The sequence below is a fragment of the Rosa chinensis genome, chromosome 4 (assembly GCF_002994745.2).
Source record: "Rosa chinensis cultivar Old Blush chromosome 4, RchiOBHm-V2, whole genome shotgun sequence".
NCBI classification, from domain to species: domain Eukaryota; kingdom Viridiplantae; phylum Streptophyta; class Magnoliopsida; order Rosales; family Rosaceae; genus Rosa; species Rosa chinensis.
Window position 1 is genome coordinate 42,810,870 of NC_037091.1, and position 24,430 is coordinate 42,835,299.

At 37.7% G+C, this 24,430-nt stretch overlaps 3 protein-coding genes across 17 annotated transcripts; all 3 read right to left on the reverse strand.

Annotated features, from left to right (window-relative positions):
* Positions 1–456: 456 nt before the first annotated feature.
* LOC112200155 lies at positions 457–1,505 on the reverse strand. The gene is made up of 2 exons (XM_024341175.2): positions 1,262–1,505; positions 457–1,088 (listed from the first exon to the last, which is right to left on the reverse strand). The coding sequence occupies exons 1-2, from the start codon at positions 1,385–1,387 to the stop codon at positions 807–809; spliced, it is 408 nt and encodes a 135-aa protein (XP_024196943.1). The 5' UTR covers positions 1,388–1,505; the 3' UTR covers positions 457–806.
* A 2,842-nt stretch (positions 1,506–4,347) lies between these two features.
* On the reverse strand, positions 4,348–8,661 carry LOC112200492 (NEDD8-activating enzyme E1 catalytic subunit). Its single transcript, XM_024341535.2, has 8 exons — positions 8,225–8,661; positions 7,703–7,905; positions 6,876–7,108; positions 6,707–6,769; positions 6,537–6,593; positions 6,206–6,327; positions 5,234–5,351; positions 4,348–5,033 (listed from the first exon to the last, which is right to left on the reverse strand). The coding sequence occupies exons 1-8, from the start codon at positions 8,488–8,490 to the stop codon at positions 4,743–4,745; spliced, it is 1,353 nt and encodes a 450-aa protein (XP_024197303.1). The 5' UTR covers positions 8,491–8,661; the 3' UTR covers positions 4,348–4,742.
* A 2,074-nt stretch (positions 8,662–10,735) lies between these two features.
* Positions 10,736–21,136, reverse strand: LOC112196947 (putative disease resistance protein RGA4). 15 transcript variants are annotated; one of them, XM_024337441.2, is made up of 14 exons: positions 19,676–21,135; positions 16,557–19,572; positions 16,389–16,467; positions 16,157–16,272; positions 15,530–15,648; positions 14,687–14,843; positions 14,128–14,534; positions 13,892–14,033; positions 13,681–13,761; positions 13,028–13,143; positions 12,655–12,753; positions 12,127–12,286; positions 11,899–11,958; positions 10,736–11,338 (listed from the first exon to the last, which is right to left on the reverse strand). In XM_024337441.2, exons 1-3 carry the CDS (start codon positions 20,807–20,809, stop codon positions 16,463–16,465), a joined length of 4,155 nt encoding a protein of 1,384 aa, XP_024193209.1. In that variant the 5' UTR covers positions 20,810–21,135; the 3' UTR covers positions 10,736–11,338; positions 11,899–11,958; positions 12,127–12,286; positions 12,655–12,753; positions 13,028–13,143; positions 13,681–13,761; positions 13,892–14,033; positions 14,128–14,534; positions 14,687–14,843; positions 15,530–15,648; positions 16,157–16,272; positions 16,389–16,462. The 15 variants fall into 15 exon arrangements, with proteins under 15 accessions (XP_024193209.1, XP_024193207.1, XP_024193216.1 ...); XM_024337439.2 differs by having other exon boundaries at positions 12,613–12,753; XM_024337448.2 differs by having other exon boundaries at positions 12,613–12,753; positions 13,646–13,761.
* Between the last annotated feature and the right edge of the window lie 3,294 nt (positions 21,137–24,430).

The window sequence follows — 24,430 nt, forward strand, 5'->3', positions numbered from 1 at the left end:
TACTACCCTAAGAGATTCCAATGGTGAACAAGAGCATATATTGACACCCAATAGATAGCTTTTCCTTTTTCCTTTTAGGTCGATTTGCAACCCACCAAATTGCTCACATGCCGTCACAATAATTTCAACTCCTTTTCCTCTTCCAATTATTCCATGCATAAAATTAAACCAAGTTATTTTCTCTAATTGAAGATCCAACAAGCTAACGATCTCTGTTTTCTGAATGTTTCAGCTCAATCAATTTCTCCAAGATCTTCTTCCTCAAATTTGATTTTATGCTCGCCAACTGGGTAACTTGCTTGGATATATATCAAGCATTAAAGTACTTGTTCTTTCAGAAAATCATAATGCAGAATCTCATAAGATCTGCTAATTATGTTGCTATTTCAATTCATAAGATCGTAAATTCGAATCCTATGGCACCTTCACTCAATAAAGTGAAATTTTCCATAAAAATTAGGCAAGAAAATCAATTACATTATTGAGTTGGTTATCAACTGATACAAATTAAAATAAGAATAAAACAATTTGATAAATAGCATCTAATTAATGAATTAGAAATGCTCATCCTATATCCAACGGTCCAACCTAACAATAACCATACATATGTTCCCAATTGGATGCTTAAAAACCTTTGGTTAAGCCTCCCCCTTTACAAAAATATGTAGCTTTATTCTCCTTGCCCTGCCATACATGTACATCTTCATCACCATAACTTTAAAAGTAGTACCATAAACTCCTTGAATTGCCTGGCCAAATTTGGCCCAAAAGGGATTCATCGGTGGAAATTTTATTTCATTGTAAACTTAGTAAGGTTGTTGTTCTTCTACTCTGCCATTTCTTGGTCTAAAAGCAAAGTCTGAAGGTAGTTGGGAAACCATTTTCTTGTTGCGCTGATCAGCTTGTGATCTGTTGTGGGGTTTTGTGTTGTTGTATGCATTAGTGTATTTGCCTTGCCTATTATGCTTTCTTCTCGGCACTGTCGATTGCGGGATGAAAACTCCAGTTCCTTTGGTTTCTCTTTTGCAAGATTGCTCATGCAGATAAGCAGGGACTTGAGCTGGTGGATGAATTGCACAAGAGAACGCCTGTAAAAAAAAATATAAACAAAGTTAAAACCATGTCATGCGTTGCTCTCGCCCAAGTAAGCTTAACTTCCGAAGTTCTAATGGGATCTGGTGCATTTTCGGTTAAAATCAGCTGAAAATGAACCAAGCAATGAAATGCATAAAGGGTATGATATAGCGAGTAAATAACGTACCTGAAGAGAAACAGAAGGGCAAGTGGCAATAGGGTCTTGATCATCATCATCCATGATAAGAAGAGAGATTTGCTTAGTCAAGTCTGCAAAGAACAAGTCATCTTCAAGCTCCTTGGCCACCTCCATACTTCTCTTATGCTTAATCTAGCAATTGGGTCTGTGCAAGTCTCTTCAAGCTCAAGCTCTCTTCAAATCCAATGGGGGAATCAGTAGGATTTTAAATAGGAGAAAGAGGCATGGGGATGATAGGTACACATGGAGTTGTGAAGCCATGTGGAGTGGTGGGGTATTAGCAGTGGCAGTTGGACCTATCTGTAAATTAAGTCTTGAGTGCCCCCACAAGAATCATGTAGTGTGTCATCATATTATCCAATTGCCCCAAAAGAGATGAGGAACAGCCGGCAACAACCCAAATTCAGATATCAAATCCGATCCAAGATAGACTCAAAATCTCAAGCAAAACTTAGACACTTGGTTGTGAATCAGTTCTCTGCCTCTCATCCATATTTTTCCCAAGAGAATACTTGTTCTGTGGTTCAAGATTCATATACAGTCCACATAAACATAGTCATATATAGTATAATGATGTTGCCTAGTGCTTATCTCCTATCTTTATGGATATTTTAGTATAATAGGGTTGAGGGGGAAACTATTGTCATTCCAAGATGCACGAGTCCTAATCCCCTGCTAGGTGTTTCTGTACTTGTTTTTGTATGATCTTTGACGTTCATTATAGATCTAATGTCGCGTGCAAGCAAAAAAGCAGTGAATTTATAATACTTTCAAGCATGCAGGATCAATGGGGTGATTGAATGCAATATTGCTTCTCTTTACTTCACACGTGCGAATAATGAAATTAAGACAAAGTGTTCAGCGAATTGTCTTAAAAAAAACTAACACAAATGCAACAGAGTAGTGAACTCTCCACTTTTGAGTGTGTAGGATCTAAGTGGGATCTAGTGAGGATGATCGAAGGCAAGCTCAACTTTTTTGTTATGCTTAACTCTCTTTTAGGGTGTTGGAGCAAGATGTTTGTTAAAATGCTTGGAAATATGGTTAGGTATCAAGGGAGAATTACAATCAAGGGTTAACGCATGTGTAAAAAGCTTAAGGCAGAGTATGCAACAAATTCCTTCAAAACACTGAGGCAAGTAAAGGAATAGAGGGATAAATTAATGGATCTTTCGATGCAAGATCTAAATGCTAAAACCCTTAAGAACTGTAGAGAATCTAAGATCTAAGTTTGTAATGCACGGCAGGAATTGAAACAAGTAAGCAACGTAGAGAATCTACTTCCAAGATTCAGACCTTGTAGGCTTGTACATGTATAAGACAGAAGAGGATGAGTGATGGGTGCTTGAAAATGAAAGTTTGCATGAAATGAAAATATCACCAGAGGATGAAACTAACACCATTTGATTCACAAGAGAGTGAAAGGTTAAGCAACAAGTTGAGTCTCAGACAAAATACTCATACATACTGTAAATCCTTGTCAAACTACCCTTGGAGTCAAGTAGAGTGGGGCAACTACTCATAACTAAGAAAATAGACTTTTTTGGTGCTTCTCACCTCTTCATCTCCTTTTTAAGAAACCGAACAGGGAAAGAAGAATATCAATAAAAGGCATAGAGCTGCTGCTGTCATACACTAGGCTCCAACTGTTTCAGTCAGTCAATTTGTTTACTAGCACCAGACCTAGTAACAAAGATTATTCTACTTTCCACTAGTTGATATTTATAGCTATATCTCAGGCCTTGGCTGCATTTGTACTTTAACTCTTTTCTCTGGAAAGCAACTGGTTTGAAGTTACATGTATGTGGGTGCTCTGTAGTCCACGTTCTGCTTCGACATTCCTGGCTGGCGTTGGCTGAGCTTTGTGGTTCATGGAATTTTTCATGACCCCTCAAGATTATCTTCAAACAATAATAATGTTTTGGTTATCAGTATCAGCATTGAATAAGAATTATTAATGTAAAAATTGTCCTCATTTCTTGAAGTGGAACGTTGGTTTGCAGTGGGATCTTAGAATGGAACTAGAAACTGATTCTAAATTCATTCCATAAATTGGGGATTTGGACCAATTTTCGGCATCACAAGATTCACAACCTCAACAAGTTCCAGTTATTTTGTAACTAGAAATAGTAGATATACGGCAGTTATTTGGAGAAAATATAGGGACTCTATTTGATAATATGTGGTTCTAAGAGCAACTCCAACCATGGAATCAAATGCCAAAATGGCTCCCCCAATCAAAATCCACCATCTCCAACAATAGCCAAGATAGAGTCATTTTAGCTTTTGAGCCAAAAGGGGAGTCAAAATGATTATACATTGTAGAACAAAAGCCATATGTAGTGAGACATGAATTGATGTGGGTCCCAGCAGCATGTGATGAATTTATGAAATGACTTTAGATTTTGATTAAAGATGGTTGGAGTTGCAAAATATGAATGAATAGGAATGACACTAAGGGAGCCAAATTTTGCAAATGACTTTGGATTTTGACTCCATTGTTAGAGATGCTCTAACGAATATAGACATTTGAACTTGGGAACTCATCAGACGTTACGTGGGATGAGAAATTCTGCCGGATCAATAGTTAGTTGATGTAATTATAGTGGTTTAACGGAATTTACTAGTAGTTTCAAGAATAAATCCCCCTCACTTGGCATTAATCATCAAACATAGGACTGAAATTGTTGGATATTGTAGTTATGATTCAGAATAGACATAAATTTCCAAACCTGAGAAAATTAGACAGATTATAGAAGAAACACCATCACAAGTAAAATTACTTGATACTCGACAACTGACTTCGTGTGATATTTGGATCTCTGAGTTCTCCTTGGCAATGAAACATCAGAATCTTTGGGGTTTTTTTTTTCTTTTTCGGTCGGATAAGAATCTTTGGGTTTAGGAGTAACAGAAAAATTGCAATGAAATCCCTCAACAAGAGGGCATACTATCTACTCAGGTTTTCCCAAAAGAAATTGATACCACAGGATAGGTTCCACTATACAAACCCATATAGCCTATCAACGCCCACAGCACTCCCAGCATCTATCATATCCAAATCATATTCATGATGTACTGAAAATCACTCTCCCTTTAGGTAAGCTCAGATATTAATGAAACAAAAATGTACAAATATACTAATATTACTAGGTTAAAATGCATGAAGCATAGGCATTTGGAAATTATAGGAATTCATAACAAAGGCCCCCTGCACCTTTCATCCGATACATTCTCATCCAAATGACTTGCAAGTGCAACTGAGAACTGTAAAATCTCATTGCTCTCTCCATGACATCGAATGATTGATGCTTTCTTATCTGTATTCGAGAAACAAAAAATTATAGGTTCGAATGGTAATCGACCTTGCCTCACCAAACTGTGTGCTCGCTTCCACAATTTTAGAGAATAGACAATCTTCAAAAGTTAATCAAGTCCTGGCGTTTGATTAGATGATGCAGTATAAAACTCATGCCCCACCTGCTGCAGTCTCCATATCTGTAATCTCATCAACTCCCTTGAAGACAACTCGTAACTTCCTCAGAACTGAAGTCTTTTTGTCATTCTTGTTGGTAGTACCAGTCGCATGGACAACATCTTTGGGAATTTTACCCATTAGATCATAGAGAGACTTGCTTAAGTTTGATCTGGTCATCTCTTCCAGTACAGGTGGTGCTTGCATGTACAAATTCTTCCCTCTATGTGCAATGCTTGCTTTTGACAACAGTAATTTAGGGTGTTCTTCAAGTAGCTCAATGAACTGTTGACACAAAAGTTCAATTAAACAAGGATTAGACAAGCAAACACTTTTAATTGATCTTAGGAACACTACAACACGGACTCTAGCATCATTTATAGAAGCCTTTATCCATACCAGTTAGTACTCTTAATCTAGACCTTTCTTCTCTTACTATTCATAATTCACAGAAATCCAATAAAACCATAGGAAACTGAAAATACCTTTTGCAAAGTAACTGAGGCATCCAGCTCAATAAGAACACCTGGGCCACATACAAGACAGTCTTTGTCCCTAACAAACTCGGTCACTTTCGTGTGGAGACCTTCTGCACCATTATACCTACAAAAGATTCTGATCACTTAAGTGCCTTTGTTTGATTAGATTATAACAATAAAGACAATGCAAGTGTTCACTTTATGCTTCACATTGATATTTAACAGGAGCTGCCAGAGCTGCTAATTTGAACATGCAAGAAAACATTCATAGTTTGCACGACCTTTGCATTTGATCGTGAAAAAATAAGGGGGAGTGTCGAAAAATAGTAACAATGACAAGATGTCCATGTGTCCCATATACTTACCACAGTAGGAGAATAAAAGAATGGGTTTTGATGCCTAAAACTATGCAGAAAGTTGGCTGCTACAAACCTATATTTAACTGAGATCAATCGTCCATAGAGGTGGCATAAAAGAGGTTGGAATGCAATGGTGCATCAAACATTTCTCATTAGAATGGGATAACTAACTACCTATACATGACACATACAAATTACAAAAACTTAGTGGGAATTGATTCCTTAGTGAGAACCCACTTTTTGCACCAACACTTCATATCAACATGCAGAGACCACACTTGCTATCAGGTACGAATAAGAAATTGGAGGAACAAATATTATCAGAACTTTGAACACAAATTAGACACACAACCAGAAGTCTTTCCACTTCTGATTTCATTTGTACCAGGACCTACACTATGTTCTGCTAGTATAATAATAGGTGTGCTAAGTATTTCTAATAGAGATAGTGTTATACTGACTTCCCAAACAAGTAAACAATTGGATCTAATGTTATGCTCTTACATAGAAAATGATAATCCAATGCATCTGTTTTACAATCAAAAAATGGTTTATGACATCTAGGAAAAAATTTCTAAGGATTATTTAGTGTAGTTATTGATGAGACAGAGGAACGCACGTTAGATAGTTCGATAGAGTTTTACTGCATCCAGATGCAATCTTCAATGTTTCTAGTGCACAGGCAGCTGATATAATCGCATTTGTGGAAGCAATAGCCGGTATGATGTTTTTCACAACCCCCTGTTGACAACATGTTAAAAGCTGATTAAGAGTGATAGATAAAAGTTCAAAAGCTGTAAGCCAAAAGTTTAGTTACCCAAAGTTTCAAAGTCCTATATCCTTTTCTCACCCACATGATTTAACAGCAAAAGCCAAACTATGCAGTTATGTTGCACAAAAAACTCGACGGAAATAATCTGAGGGCTAACTACTTCTTTAAGTATATATACCTGAGTGAGAGACAATGTAACTCCTGGAATACCAAACAGCTCAGCTCTTTTGTTCGCCTATTGGATGGGAACAAAAAACAAATACATAAATAAATAAATAAATGAAAGGAACATATATAAAGGTCCATAAAGGGAACAGAGAAATCACTAAATAATTGCACAAAATTGACCTCATCGTACACCCACTTCATATGTTCAGGGTCATCTGGATCAAAAGCCTCTCCACTATGTACCTATATGTGGAATGCAAGTTTAGATAGCATATTCATGTAAGAGCTTTTTTTATTATTTTTTAAGTAAAAGCAGTGGGAAGACGGAACATAATGACTAATCCATTACCTCATCCCATTTAATTAGGTGAGCATATTCAATACAATGAGCAGCAGTTCTAGGGGTTTCTGCAAGTGTGCATAAAGGGAACTTCACTTGAGGGGGGAAAAGCCAGATTGTACACTCAAAGCATGGAGTGATCCCTGGCATGATGACCCTGGCATGTCCTTGAAAACCTTCAGTCCCACCATCTACCATAGGTTTGACAGTTTCTTCTTGGGGTTTATCATCAGCATCATACTCTGCCAAAAGAAAAATTAAACCACACATTAGCTAGAGCATAGTAGTACAGTATTAGCTAGAGCATAGTAGTACAGTAAAAGCAAGTCATTCCCAGAATAAGGTCTAGTAGGCATCATGGGATAATCCCAGGATAAAAAAAGCACTTGAAAATAATCCTAGTGTGGCATTATGCAAGGGACATCAAGGGAAATGTCATCTAAACAAAAACAAGTTTAAAAGACATGATACTAGAGACGAACGTTCAAGACAATATTGAACGGACAGTGAAAAAGTCAAAATATCAAACATTTCAACAAGCAAGCTAAATGACCAAAATATACATATGATGTCGAGCCTAATTTGAAGCCTCTGCAGGCTTTCTAGGAATTATTCTATTCAGATCTATTTCTTCTGTTTTCTTCAATATCAGTGATCATGCATAAATACTACAACATGATCAAGAATCATCAGCAAATAACAGATCTATTTTACTTGATAAACTACAAAAACTTGATTATGGAAGCACCTAAAATCATGTCATACTTTAACAATTACTCTACATGTTGAACAATTGGATAATATTAGAGTAAAGTGGATAGGTTGGAGAGACACACCAAGAAAGCTACAAGCAACAGAGTTTATATAGCTCCGAGCTTCAATCGAATCGAGACCGAGAGCAATGATGCTGAAATTGCTGTAAAAATCCAGCTCTTTGTCCTCAATCCGGCAGAAGTGGGGAACGATGTTAACCCCAGCAACTCTTTGCATTACTCGTCTTGCAGCAACCTCAGCCTTTGGCTTGCCCACATCTTCAAGCCTGCAACAACAACTTTTCATGAGGAAGCATTCTAAATAGAAACGTAAATGCTAACAGTTTTTATATCATTGTTTGGCATACTCATAACACAGTCTGAATTTAAAGCAAACTACACAGTACAGTAGTATATGGCAGCAGCAATGAGTATCAAACATCAATGACAAGTTCAGGAATAAAATCAGAATTTCGGGTTCGTAAAACTTGAGCCTAAAATCGCAAACCCAAAGCATGAAAGATAGAGCATTCATCACACACCGCTTAAGACCCAAGCAAATTTCAACACCCAAAGCAGGACCAAAATAGTAAAAGGAAAAGGAACCTGAAGAGAAACTGCCGATTGAGGTTAGAGACCTCAATGCGATCCATGTCGATGACTTCGATTTCGCGAAAGCCGGACAGAGCCAAGTCCTTGAGCAATTCACAGCCCAACCCGCCAGCGCCTACCACCAACACTCTGACGTACTCCTTGAGGTCTTCTCTGAGCCCTGGGCCGGGTTCGAAGTTAGGTCCGACGAGATTTCCGGGTCGGAGGAGAAGCTTGTCGAGGTCCCTCGATCGGCTCTGCTGGACAGTAGACTCCACCATTGTTTGGGGGGGTGTGTGTGTGAGATTTTGGTGTTTGCTGATAAACCCCAACCTTTAACCTTGGAGAAGGAACGAAACTGTGCAGTAAAGGCCTCACTAGGCTTGAATTTCACGCTATCAAGATCCTCTTCTGTTTTTACAGATTCATAAAACCCAATTTGGAACCCGCTGTTTGACAAATAAGTTCGAATTTAACTGATAAGATATCTATAAATATATAAGATATAATTAATCTAATTCTATGAGGGAATGGTTAAATTTTTGAAATACCATATATGCTCTCACATAATATAGATATTAATAAGTAAATTATTTCTATAAGAGGATAAGATAGTCAATTGACTATATCATATTTAAAAAATTGCAATACTTCTCATGAAAAAATGAGAAATTTTCCCAACATCAGAAGAGAAACTATCTTATATAATTAAGCCAATTCTTGAGGAAATGGTTAAATTTTTTAAATATCATATATGCCCTCACATAATATAAATATTAATAAACAAATTATTTTTATATGAGGATAGGATAGTCAATAGACTATATCCTATTTGAAAAAATTACAATACCTCCTATGAAAATAGGAGAAGCTTCCCCAAAATCAGGGATAGAAATTGCTATAACTTTTTTAATTAAAAAAAAAATTAAAATAAAAGCCAATTGACATGTGCATAGCACATGTTAAGGGGCTAGTTGTAACTAAGCCAATTCTTTGAGGGAATGGTTAAATTTTTGAACTACCATATATGCCCTCACATAATATAGATATTAATAAATAAATTATTTCTATACGAGGATAAGATAGTCAATTGACTATATCATATTTAAAAAAATTGCAATACTTCTCATGAAAAAAGGAGAAATTTTCAGTAGAGAAACTATTGTAAGACCATCTCCAACGGAGAGGTCAAAAATTTTGAGGTAAGTTCAAATTTAACAGCTGACAAGGAATTGTCAATTTTGCGGCTAACGTTTGAGAATCGTAGTGTAATACGCTTCAGTTTCTCATAAAACACAACCACTATATGTGTGCATTTTTATGGTAGAAAGAGTTGGTGATTAAAGCATTGTATGCATCGTAATCTAGTAAAAATGAATAGTGGAGCAAAATGTCATTTGTGGAGGAGATGTGCTAGCTCGCAAATGCACCAGTGAACTCAACGAGTATGATTTGAAGTAGACGACAGTTATCACAAGCTGTGAGCACGCTTATAAATACATAAATACTTCGATCTGCATTATGCCTTTTGAATATATATAGTTAGTTATTTTCTTCATTTCCCTATCATATGCTCGAAAGAAAATCTGAGTCGTGCTTGAATTTACTGCAGTTGTCCCGCCACTGCACTACACTCTCCACACTTTGCAGAATTCAAATTATTTTATCCAATTTCAGAGTTGTTCTGATCTTTTGTGAAGCTTCACATCAAGATGGAGGGGACCTATAGTACCATCCACAATGCAGTTATATTAATCCTTAAACGTCAAAGCCAAATCCTCTTTGTAAATAAGTTACAAAAGAAAAGGATACCATTTACAAATCATATGGGATATCCACAAGCAAACTTGTAACACCGTTTCTGCATACCATTTACGAAAAACATTCATATTCAGTTTCAACAAATAACAGAGCCAAAAAGTGCCATTATGTCTTTTTCATAATATAACAAAATGTAGTAATATCTTATGTAACAGGCACTTTCCGAAGGCATTCCATTCTCTATCCATTTAACCAGGTTTACTAGTCGCTCCAAAGTCCAAAATTGCAGCTTCTTATGTATCAGAGCTCACTGAATCTAAAACCCTGCATCAGTTTTTTCATCCTCCTTAAGGATCTAAAGTAATAATCTCTATCTAACCTGATAGTTGTTCCACCCCTTTCATTCAATGCATCTTTACCATGTTACGTACAATTGTTCAAATGATATCTTGGAGCATTGGTCTTCAGAGAAACTAAGATTGCATCTGAGTGCGAGGCTCTAGAGCATTTCGGATATCAATATTAAGAGCAGATTACTAGATACAATGCACGAAATTCAAAATGGTCAAGGCATGTAAACTTGATGATAAACAGAACCACATTCAGAATGATTTCACTTGATCAGTTCTGATTTGTTTCACTTGCCCTTAAATATGGTAAACCAGCAAAAATTGTTAGAAGAAGAGGCAAATGGTGAAATCTAAAAGAACCCAAAGTTTTAACGTGGTGAACCCAACTCGGGCTACGTCCAGGGCAATAATCCACTACTGTCAAAATAAAATGTTCTTAGTTGAGTAATCCTCGCACACTCTCTCAACCATTCTCAACAGAGAACCCCAATTAAAGCTCACAAACACTTGATCTCTCATTTTTCAACCAAGAGAATAACACTCAAAGAATGTATATAAGAATTTTTACTACCACAATCATGAATCCACAACTGATGCCATTTTTACCTAGACACAGATAAATGCTCAAATCTCAGAAATATGGCTTGATACTTGGAAGTATAGGAAGTGCAGAGAAGCTCACAATAAGCTCCACAACCATATACATATAACTCATAAACAGCACCAAACTGTCCAGGTCCTCCAGGATTTGTTTGTTGCTCCATTCATTAAGCTTCCATGGAAACACCAACAGAGCGCAAAAATGTGAAATCTGACTGGAGGTTGTTCATAAAGCTCAGAGATACTAGAAGCCTTGTTTCCTAGAAACCATGCATGCTTGATCAAATGGCTTATCCAAGATGCAGACGGAGTTTGTTCTATAGGGCAAAGTTACCAGCCTTCACCAGATCCAAACAAACAGCAGCCACCTGAGACCACGAATTTGGGTGCTCCAATTCCTTGATCCTTAGGACAAAATCTGAGTAAGCGAGGAAAGAAGTCAGAATGGACATTAAAAATAATAATAATAATAATAATAAATTTTAAAAAAAAAAAAAACATGTAATTCACCAAACCTACTAGAAGAAACTGATCAAAAATATTATCTAAATGAACATAGAAGAAAGCATTAGATCAACATAAAAAAAATAGTTTGCAAAGGAAAACTTATCCAGATCCTGGGTTTTACCTTAGTAAATGAATTGTATCATTATGTAAAGGTGAATTTATATTGTACCACAAAGTGCTACTTGGGAGCAGATGATTGCAGAGATCGGCAATACAAAGAATAGGTTTCTTTGAAACAATACACAGAATAGTTGAAACTAAGAAAAGATAACTGATGTAACATTCTATTTTGACAAGTTTCAGTATGAAAGGTGCTTGATACTTGGAAGTATATGAAACACTTGACTGCTAATAAAGAGAAGAAAGAGAAAAACTCAACAAAAGAGGGAAACCAATAGGAATAAAACAGAACATGAGACGGCATAACCTTCAATGAAACGAATACATGCATGAGATGGAGAACGGAAGTACCTGAACTTAGTTCACACCAGGTCCAGTTAAGTTTGTTCTTCCATTTGAGCAGGACAGAGCCTGGTGAGAAATTACAAATTATGCCAAAATAACTATAAAGCCAGCCCTCAGGAAAAACTATAGTAAGTAAATAGCCTATAGAGCAGAGCACAATGCATTTGAAAACTGGTGAATCAAATTGCGATGAACACCAGGAGGGAAAAAGAGGTAGGGGTTTAAGAAGCTTACCATGATTTTAGGAACTGGTTGCACTTAGAACATGAATGGAAGTAATCATGCACAACCGAAATTTTGAAACACTCAACGCACATGTTTCCCCTGCAACTTGAACCCCATGAATATCCAACTGTGCTAGTTTAAGGAGGTGTCTCATAGCTTCAATGCAGACCTGATTTCAGAAAGATGATTCGTCAGTGCTGAGGAAAAGAAAGAGAGAAGGATAAACTTGTTAACTTCTTTTTATTAATGCTTCAAACAGCTTTTCCACAGCAAGGCAATCACACACTTGCTACACTGAATAGTCGTGAAGGAAAGAATTTTGGATAGCTTACAGTTGTTGAGTTGAAAGGGATCTCAAAAGTTTACAGTGGATTTAAACAAAAATCCAAGCATCTAGGATATGAATGTTTTTTTTTTTTTTTTTTTTTTGAGAATCTAGGATATGAATGTTAACTTTGGCATCTATCCAGATTATTGTAATACAAGTAATCTCACAATTGGGACCCCTCAGCATAGCTTCACATAGATGGTGAATACCAAGAATTTCAAGATGCAGTAATTTGGTGAGGCCTCTGCTAGATTGAGTGGTAAGTAGTTTTTCACATCATCGCTGGAGGGATCACTATTGTCTGACAACTGCAAATAAATGAGGGTCTGAACTGTTCTGGCAAATACTTTACTTACAATAAATGTCATTCAACATCTCTCCTTCAACCCAAAATAAGAACAATAATGTTCATCCTTATCAATGGCTTTTTTGTTTATACTAGAGGATGAACTTCACCATCACAAAAACTACTACTTATGAAGGAAAAGAATAATAGGATGCAAAACATGAGGATAACTGATAATTTAAATAACTAAATGAAAGCAATAGAAGGAACAAGAACAAACACAAATTACACTCTACCTCTGCAAAATAAGAAGTCAGCCACTCACTTTGGCTGTCCTCAGTGCATCTTTTGTCTGCATAGCTGCCACTTTAGGTGGATACCTCTCATTCTCATAGCAGCTGCTGATTAACACCTGATACAAAGAAAGTATAAAAGGTTACAATGACATTACAACTTATAAATATAAATTGAAGGAAAGTAAATAAGAAATCACCCTAGTAGGCTTGCATCGATGAATGCTAAATTCATTTAAGTGTCATAAACAAATGAAGAAAAGAATGCTGGGATACTTCTTTAGCAAGTCACTGCACCACTGATTTAAGATAACTGTGGATGCAGTTAAAGAAATCAATTCCTTGCACATTTGTACAAAGAAAAGTTTACTATCAATCAAACAGGGCATTGATAAATTTTTATGTCATTGCAAGTCTTCTTTGAAGAAAGGAACAGGGTATCCAAACCAACACAGCATTTCTTGGAAACAATATTAAATACTAAGATGATGACAACTGAAACGATTTCTAATATGATATGATTAGCTTGAAATAATTAAAGTATATTTCTCCGGATATATTTTTATTTCACTGCAAGCCTTCCTTAAAGACTAAAGTATTTTTCTCCGGTATCATGGTCACCTTCTCTTCAATGAAACATAACAAATAACCCATACATGGAGAAGGTGATTGAACTACTGTGACTGGATCTTCAACTAGTCAGCATCATCTGATCTTCCCATTAAGTGTGATAGAACCTGCTAATATACAATTTATGCCATTAGGAAGAAAAAAGTACGATCAGTTAATGCAATGGAAATCTGATTAAACTCTAGTGAAAGAAGAAATCTGAGAAGAGAAGAAAAGATGGTGATTTGCAAAGCTTACCTTGAGTTAGGGATAAATATCTGGCAATTGGGAATTGATTAACCTTGTAACTTGAACGAGATCAATTGATAAAATATTTTCCTCTTGAAACGTGACCAGACTTTCTAGTTCAGTAAGGCAAGCATTCCGTAGCTTCATTACGCTGAGTTAAGAAAGATGAAAAATGAGATATAAGATAGACATTTGGAGAAAAAGAAAATAAAAAGAAAACAGATAGGATTGGTAAAAAAAATTACTGGAAATGTTTGGAATGTGAGAAATCTTGGGCCAGTCTCCTTGGTGCATCTTTCTTTGAGCAGGGGACATCTATAAATGGAGAGCTCCTTCAAATTGGTGAGGTTTTTCATAGCATTTAGTGAGGGTAGATACTTGAGATTGCCACAACGCCAGATATAAAGAGCCTCAAGAGATGTCAGATTTCCCAACCACTCAGGAAGGTCCTCTACTCCCTAAAAATCTTCTATCAATAGTGCTTTTAAACAAGTACAGTGCTGAATCTGTTGTGGCAGATACTTGAGCTAAGGCCACCCCTCCAACTCCATGTGTTCAAGTAGTGGTGGAAGCTGAAAATCAGGGAAGGCATCCAGCTCCTCCCAGAACACACCAATTTTCAGCTCCTTGAGACGAGTGAGGCGGTGAAATCCTGTGGGCACATATTTTAATCTCCCACAATCACATATCAACAACTGACAGAGATTAGGTGGAATAGATTCTAGACTAGGGCAATCCTCCTGTACAGACAAATTAAAGAGGAACACCAGGATGAAAGAAGAGGTTGGGGTTTGAAAAGCTTACAATGATTTTAGGAACTGGTTTAACTTAGAACATTGATGGAAGCAATCATGCACAACTGAAATTTTAAACGCTCAAGGCATGCTTCCCCTGGAACTTGAACCCCATGAATATCCCACTGTGCTAGTTTAAGGATGCCTCTCATAGCTTCAATGTAGACCTGATTTCAGAAAAATGATTTGTCAGTGCTGAGGAAAACAAAGACAGAAGGATAACAAGTTCACATCTTTTGTTAAATGCTTCAAACAGCTTTTCCACAACAAAGGTTGTGAATGAAAAAATGTGGGTAGTTTACAGTTGTGGAGGTGAAAGGGATCTCGAAAGTTTACTGTTGATTTTAAACAAAGATGTGAGCATCTAGGATATTAATGTTAACTTTGCCATCCATCCATATAAATGAAATACAAGTAATCTCACAATTGGGACCCCTCAGCATAACTTCACATAGTGAAAAACAATAATTTCCAGTTGCAGTAATATAATGAGGTTCCTTCTAGATTCAGCAGTAAGTAGTTTTTCACATCATAGTTAGATGGATCACAATTGTTTGATAACCACAAATGAATGAGGGTTTGAACTGTTCTGGCAAACACTCAACTTACAATAAATGTCATTGAACATCTCTCCCTCAACCCAAAATAAGAACAATAATGTACATCCTTATCAATGGCTTTTTTGTTTATACTAGAGGATGAACTTTCCCACCACAAAAACTAGTACTTACAAAGGAAAAGAAATAATGGGACACAAGAAATGAGGATAACCAATAAGTTAAATAACTAGATGAAGGTGATACAGGGAACAAGAACATACACAAATTACTCATCTGAGAAAGATACAATCTACCTTTGGACTCTTAGAAGTCAGCCATTCATGTCAGCTGTCCTCATCTTTTTTTAGCATAGCTTCCACTTTGGGTGGATACTTCTCAATTTCTCATTCTCATAGCTGATGCTGATTAACACCTGACACAAAGAAAGTATAACAGGTTATAATGACTATACAACCTATGAATAAACTGAAGCAAAGTAATTAAGCAATCATCCTAGTGGGGTGGCATCAATAAATTCCAAGTTCATTATGTGTCATAAACATCAGAAGAAAACAATGTTGTGGAAACTTCTTTATCAAGTCACTGCACCACTGGTTTCAGATAACTCTGTATGCAGCTAAAAGAAATCCAATCCTTGTAAATTTGTAAAGGAAAATTACTTAATATTAAATCAGCAATAAGGAATTGACTATTAATTAAACAGGGTATAGATATATCTTTATTTCATTGCAAGTCTTCCTTAAAGAATGGAACATGGCATCCAAACCAGCACAGCATTTCATGGAAAAGATGTTATATTCTAAGTTTAAAACAGACTAAAATGATTTCTAATAGTATATATGTCTATCCTCCACGAGAGAGCAGATATGATATAATTAGATTGAAATGATTAAAGTATATATTTCCAGTATCATGGTCACCTTATCTTCAATGAAACACAGCAGACAAGCCGTACATGGGAGAGGTGATTGAACTACTGGGACTGGATCATCACCTATTCAGCATCATTTGATCTTCCCGTCAAGTATGATAGAGCCTGCTACGACATAATTTATGCCAGAAGGAAAAAGTAGGATTGGATAATGCATTACTGGTTAAAGTGAAAAAAGAAATGTAAGAAGAGAAGAAAAGATGGTGCTTTGAAAAGCTTACCCTGCTTTTAGGGATAAATTTCTGGCAATTAAATGTGAACAGACTTTCTAGTTCAGTAAGGCAGGCATTGTGTCCTAAACTGAGTTAAGAAAGATGAAAAATGAAACATAATAAGAAATAAATTTGTAGGAAAAAAGAAAACATAAAGAATTTGGTCAAAACAATTACACCGAAGATATGGGATGTGAGAAATCTTGGGCCATTCTGGGCCAGTCTCCTTGGTGCATCTTTCTTCGAGCAGGGGACAGTTTGAAATGTTGAGATGCTGCAATTTGGTGAGGGCATTTTGTGTAGGTAGATACTTGAGATTCTTACAATGCCAGATCTCCAGAGTCTCAAGAGATGTAAGATTTCCCAACCACTCAGGAAGAGCCTCTAGTCCCTCAAAAGAACTTATCCAGAGTTCTTTTAAACAAGTCAAGTGCTGAATTTGTTGGGGCAGAGACTTGAGCTTAGGCCACCCCTTCAACAATAACTCTTCAAGTTGTGAATCATGTGGTGGAGGAAGCTGAAAATCAGGGAAGGCGTCCAGCTCCTCCCAGAAAGCACCAATTCTCAGCGTCTTCAAACGAGTGAGGCGGTGAAATCCTGTGGGCACTTGTGATTTGAATTTCCCACAATGACATATCAACAAGTGACGGAGATTAGGTGGAATAGATTCTAGACCAGGGCAATCCTCCTCCTGTAAAGACAAATACGCATCAACACCTGTAGAGATTTCCTCCGGTTGATTCGTTGAGTCCGGGTGGTCGCACGTCACATATGATACTGACATGGATACTAGACTAGAGCAATCCCTTATAACCAGATACTCAAGAGAGGTGCAGAATTGGAGCCCACTCGGTAGGCTTAATAATCTCTTACAAGAATCAATGCTCAACCTCCGGAGAGATGTGATGCCCTGTGTGATTGGAATTGATGTTAGATTGTGACAATCTTCAATCCCCAATTTCTGAAGAGAGGTGCAGTAGTTGAGCCCACTTCCTAGGCTTGACAATTTGTCACACCTTTCAATCGTCAATTTCCGGAGAGACGGCATGCCCTGTGCGGTTGGAATTGACATCAGTTTGGGGCAGTAGGAGATTTTCAATTCCTGAAGAGAGGTGCAGCAATCGAGCCCAACCTCTAGGCTTGCTAATGCCTCACACATATGGATCTTCAATTGACGGAGAGATGCGATGCCCTGTGCGATTGGAATTGACATCAGATTGCGGCAGCCAGAGATGTCCAATTCCTGAAGAGAGGTGCAGTAATCGAGCCCAACCTCTAGGCTTGATAATGCCTCATAACCATGGATTTTCAATTCACGGAGAGATGCGATGCCCTGTGCGATTGGAATTGACATCAGCTTGGGGCAGTAGGAGATGTCCAACTTCTGAAGAGAGGTGCAGTAGTTGAGCCCACTTCCTAGGCTTGACAATCCATTACACTGTACGAGATCCAATTTCCGGAGAGACGGCATGCCCTGTGCGGTTGGAATTGAAACCAGTTTAGGGCAAGAACTTATATTCAACTCCTGAAGAGAGGTGCAGTAATCGAGCCCAACCTCGAGGCTCGATAATCCCCTACAGGCCCAGATGTTCAATTGACGGAGAGATGCGATGCCCTGTGTGATTGCAATCGACTGTAGGCTGTCACATCTAGATATGCTCAACTCTTCGAGGCAAGGAAATACCTTCACGACCTCTCCTTCAGCTGATATCCTCGGTGCTTCCGTCCATTCAATGAGCTCTTCGCACCCCCAGATGGATAGTGTTTTCAGAGCTGGAAATAAAGTTGTGCTAGTATCACTATAACCATGAAACTCAGCTCCCACACGTTTCAGCTTTTCCATCCTCCCATTAATCTCAAGAGATCTTAGATTAGGTAGATGGCCGAGTGTTGGGACTCCTTCGCAGCCACGTAAGATAATCTGCTTCAAATTTTGGAGACTCGTTATCCATGACGGAAACCTAGCACCCTCGAAACAGGAAATCTTCAAGCTTTGCAAGTTACCATGAGGTTCCAAGCCATCTAGTACATCCGTCTCATTGTCATCTAGTACATCCGTCTCATTGTCATTAAGTCGCCAACGGGATGGTGTCCATTTAAATGTTACCTTGCTCAAGTGACTCTTCTCCACTAAGAAAGCCTTCTTTGCTTCTTCACCATCCCTTACATGTTCTAGATTTCGAATAGTTAAGTGGCCTCTCAGTCGTTTCAACCCACCCAACTCCTTAATTGCAGGACCTCTCTCCTTACCCACATTAAAGGAAGGCAGTGTTCGGAGATTAGTTAATCGCTCCAAAATCTCAGCCTTAAATTTCATCCCCTTACCAAAATAAAAATGCCTCAAGTTGATCAAATTTTGAATCTCCTTTGGACACTTTTCAAGATCCCCAGGTAATCTCAATGTTTGGAGGTTATAGAGCTTGCCAATAGACTTTGGGAGTGATTCAATTTTTATTTGGGAAAGATCCAGATACCTCAAGTGCTTCAGCTTGCCAAGTGAATATGGCAACTTCTGAATCTGCTTATCAAGTGAATATGGCAACTTCTGAATCTGCTTATTCCCAAAGAAACTTAAGACACGTAAAGCTCTAAACTTTCGGAAATTGGTATTAGACACGTGGTCATTCGAAAAGAGTGAGCGCAGTCTTGAAATATTTGTTTTTGACATACTTTCTAGCTTTTGAGTAGGAATCCGTGCAACATGTCGAATCTCATGATCATCCATCTCATGATTGAGGTCTGGTGTCAAGCTCTCACACTTGGATACTTCTATTGCGAGATCATGCACTAGATCGTGCATCTTGCATTTGGTGATAAAGCCATCCTCATCGTTTGTAGCACTTTGAAATAAGGAGTTCTCCAGTAGAGTATCAAAATACCTGCTGCCTATACCCTCCATTTCTATCCCTTGGTTGCTTTGGTGATCATGAGAAGGATGGAGAAAAGTTTTCAGAAAACCTTGAGCCATCCATAGTTGGATCAAGTTATCTCTTTCAATTAAGGAGCCTCTTTCGAGCATGGAGCAATATGCAAAGCATTGTTTCAGCGGTGATTTCAAATTGTCAAAACTCAACCTCAGAACGGACACGATCCTGCTATCCTCTTCATCAGATGATTGCTGCCATATTGGACTTCTCAGAATTGATAACCATTCTTCCTCACTATTTTTCAAACGCATCAAGCTTCCCAAAACCTACAGTTATTTAAGATTCAAATTTTAGCATAGCTTCATCTATACATACCAAATAGTTCATCGACACATTGAATAATCAATAAGGTGATCCAAGATACCGTACCTTTGCCAGCAATGGAAGACCAGCACACTTTTTGGCAATGTCCCTCCCGATTTCCTCTAGTTTTGAAGGTATCAGAGCATTAGGATCCGCAAATGCTCTATCCTTCAATATGGACCAACATTCATCATCCGATAGAGTCTCTAGATCGCACCTAGGAAGTGTTTCCATTATGGATGCAACCTTGGCACTACGGGTGGTGACGATCACAGAGCTTCCCTTGGCAGAATTTAGTTGCGACAAACAACCCATCAACTTACTCCAATCGTCAGCTTTCTCATTCCAAACGTCATCAAGTACAAGAAAATACCTTTTGTCTTTCAACTTCTGCTGGAGGTTTTCTATCAATACTTGCTGATTTGAAGAGTCCATTCCCGTCACGCCACATGATTGCACCATTCGATGTAAAATTGAGTTGACATCAAAATTATTAGATACGTACACCCAGAGAGTTGTATCAAAGTACTTTTTCATTTCACCTTCTTTCAGTTGCTTGGTAACTGAGCGAGCCACAGTTGTTTTACCTAGGCCTCCCAATCCTACGATAGCCATCACCGAAGGAATATTTTCTTGATTGTGGGAGGTGGTCAAGGTTGCAATTATATCTAACACAACCTGATCCCTTCCAACAATTTTTGCATCTGGGAATGAGGTTGTTTCCCTGTCCCGCCTACCTTGACTTGCTGCTGCACCTCCATTTGATCCCATTGTTATGACGAGTCCCACAGCGGGTGCATCCTTTTTGAGATTCTCCAAGGATGTGTTGATGTTGTAAATCTTGCGTGCCATCTTGAGGCGAAATACAACAGGATTGTTGCAGAAGAAGCCGAGTATCTTCTTATCCAGGGTCTCCTCTATACGGATCCGATGAACTTCATATTCTATTTCATCCAGAATATCGTCTGCATTATAAGCTACGCTTATAAGCCTCTTCATCCAATCGGCCCTTGCCTGCAGTTTCCGATCTTCAGGTTCATGAGCAGCATCACGGATTAAATTTCCAATCTGAGTTGAGGATTCTTTGAGCTTATGTATCTCTTCGCGGAACCCCAAGACGATATCGAGTCTCAATTGATCAGTAGCGAGTGAAATCACCTTACTCAGTACTTCTCCGGCAGCGGCTTCAGCGAGAAACATCTTTCAGGAGTATTCAAAATCACTCTCAATCTCAAGGCAGAGAGTGTTCTAAGTAGTCTTTTGTTCTTGTAAAAGCTATAGCTGGGCAATAATGGATTGTTGATGAAAATAGATGCTCGGACAATAATGGTTGGCTTTGTGAAAGCTGGGCACTAAAGCCCCAAGTTTGAAAATTATGCCAGCTTTAACTCCATGACTGTAGGTCGGTAAAAGTGAAGCTTTCAAAATTATGGAGGAGCCCGCTGAGATTCCTTCTAGCATGATTGAAATTACGGACAAGAGGAAATAAAGGTAGAGATGCCTTGTGGCCCAATTGAATCGACAACACGTTAACCCTAAATCCATTAGAAATTACACAAGGGTGCCAAATTATTGAAACACCTCCAAATGTGATATGAAAAGATGCAAGCAGGCCAAACTTGGGGCTTCAGGTGTCTGAAACGGTTTCAATATTTCTTATAAGGCAATTTTGGTGATTACATGTACCAAATTTAGAGGTTAAGTGTGCTTGATTGTTAAATAATTTAGCTGCAAAGTAATTGGAGTGTCCTACTTAGCTCTAAGTTTGTTTGTTTTGTTTTGTTTTTTTTTGTTGGCTCAGAATAGACTATAGAGTGTTCCCTAGTAGTCTGTCGGTTTTGTAAAAGCTTCTGTAGGCCATAATAGACCATTGAAATTAAACGGTGGGCATGGTTGTCGTAAATTAGACGGTGGGCATGGTTGTCGTAGGACCCCTGTGCATTCACTTTATGCGAGCTGTCGCTTTCTGTATGTATCATGTAGTCATGTACCATGGTACGTAAAAGTGAAACTTTGAAAATTATGGAGCTGGGGTTGAAACTTTGGTGGACAAACTTAAAAATTTGGTGAACCAAGAGAAAATTATTGGTAGCCAAGCCATAATTGAATCAAGGACAACAAAAAAGCTCAGAATCACGTGGACGACGACTAACCAACTTGTAGTCTTGTAGAGTTGTAGTAGTCTGAAGGACCTAGTCTGAAACTCTGAATTCTGAATTCTGAAATCGCTCTTGATTTGATGCCGCTGCTGCTAGAGTCATATCTGCAACAGTAGCTCATGAGTTCTTTCTTACTCGTCTCTTTCATAATTTTCGATTTTCGACATCTTCAATTTACTCTCAAATTTTTCTTCCTCCTCTCATTGCTCAAAATCTAATATCATGTAAAATTCTATAGGGTAGATTTTTATTAGGTCAGAAAGGTATAATTTCTCACAAAAACAAACTGACATGGTCAAAACAGCAGTATAGTAAAATAAAAAAAAATTGAAAAATTTGAAGTATATTTAAAAGCTATTTAAAAAACAAATTTTAAAAAATTTGAGACTTGACAATTAGAAATGAAAATATATAGAGCTGTTTTATTCATCTAACTAGTACCATCTCCGTTTTTCTAGTTGTTTTTTTTAGTTTTGTGCTTTTTCTGTTTTGTCCGATCCTTTGTGGTTGATTGTTCATGTCTGTTGGTTTTTTTACAAGACACCACTGATGAGTGATGACGGTTTACGCCTACTTCTATCTCGTGTATTCACTACTCAAGAGGAGGAGTTGACTCGAGCATATGTTAATCCTTCTTGGGTTCAGAGTCACTACCCGGTTGGTATGCCGACGGCCCGTACCAATGTTGTTGGCAGTTTGTCGGTTTTTGAGTCATCTTGGTCTGTGTGATCATCGTTCCAGCCTCATGGTGTACTGGAGGTTTAGCTCCTTTCGGAAGTCATTGTTCTGACCTGTTGGTCTGACGTTGTTAGTGGGTCAATTATGGCTCCTGTTTGTATCATTCATACCACTTGTAACACTTCCGTATGAATGAAATCATTTGATCAAAACTAGTACCACTCAGGGAGGCAAATTATTTCCCTATATTCTTGTCGGTTGTATTGTCATCTCCTCTTTCTTTGCCCTCAATTATTTCAATGGATGACCCACGGGCAATGATTTCGAAATTGATATGAAAAGATGCATGTAGACCAAATTTGCAAATTTAACCACAGAAAAAAGACCGAGGTTGGGCTTTTTTTTTTTCACGTTTTTTTTTTTATTGATTGTTGTATACCAAATACTTTCTAGATCTAAAGACTCATCCGCAAGAAATCCGGATAGCTAATAAGGGCAAGTCCAGCGGTGGAGTTAACCGGGCAAGCCACATCATTTTGATGATGTGTTGACTGGGTATAATGAAAAAGGAGCTTCCACCGGGCCTTGCTTGACTGGGCAAGCTTTGGCTTTGCATGACCCAGGTCAAAAAAAATGGGCAAGCCCATGACTAAACTCTTGCCCAAAGTCATCCGGTTGCCAGCTCGATATACTGTGGAACGTGGGTGACGTCAGTCGGTGACGTGCAGAGCCAAACGAGGTAATGGCCCAGAGTGGAGGACACGGACCAATTGAAACGCGCCATGTGGCCGACCAAAGACTGAATTGGTATTTTGTCGCGTAGCGACAGTGAGTGGGCACAGGGGACAGGTGGCATTGGGCCGTTGGCTTGTTCAGAAAATTTGAAACCAACGGTCATTTAATCTGGGCCGTTGGTTTCAATTACTGTTCACAATCTGACGGTGGATGAATTAATATGTATATATATGAATTGTAACGGTAATGTTCAGAATCCAACGGTGGTGGAGTTTTTAATATGTATATACATTAATTGTAACGGTAAGAAAAAAATTTATAAAAAATTCTAAAAATTTCTCTATAAATACCTAGCATTTTCTTGACATCTCACACCCAAAAAATTAGAGTTCATAGTTACACATTCCTCCTCTTCATATAGCTCTCACCATTCAATTTTTTCATTATCCAATATGGCCGAACAAAGGGGAAACACACGTACAGTGCCCAGACAAGAGGGAGATCAAAGTGAAGATACCCAAGATAAAAGGAGATGGACGGATGAGGAAGATGTTCAATTGTGCAAGTCTTGGAAAGTTGTAAGCCAAGATCCTGCTGTGGGCACAAATCAGAAAAAAAACAACTTATGGTTGCGCGTGAAGCGACACTTTGACGCAAATTGGCCCAAGAGCCGATCAACCTAATCTTTGCAGGGAAGGTGGAAAATTTTGAAGGTTGAACTCTTTGAGTGGCATTGTGCATTAAGGCAAACGAAAAATTGGTACAAGAGCGGTTCGAATTCGGTTGATGAGGTATGTATTTGTTGATAAATCATTTAATTTGTTGATACATTATAGTAAAATATTACATGATAAATAATGTAGTAATTATAATATCATTTTAATTGTAGTAATTGCTTTTTGTTACAATTAAGATAATTAGTTGATAAATAATGATGTAATTACAACGATGTTTATATTTGTACTTATTGATTTTTGTTGTAAAACGGTAAAAATACATTCTTATTAAAATTATGACCTTTATATTTTTTGATAAATCATTTAATTTGTTGATACATTATAGTAAAATATGTCTTGATAAATAATGTAGTAATTATAATATCGTTTTAATTGTAGTAATTGTTTTTCTTTATAATTAAAATAATTAGTTGATAAATAATGATGTAATTACAACGATGTTTATATTTGTACTAATTGCATTTTTTATTAATTTTTTTAATTACTTACGCTGTTGTGGATGGCTTTGCACA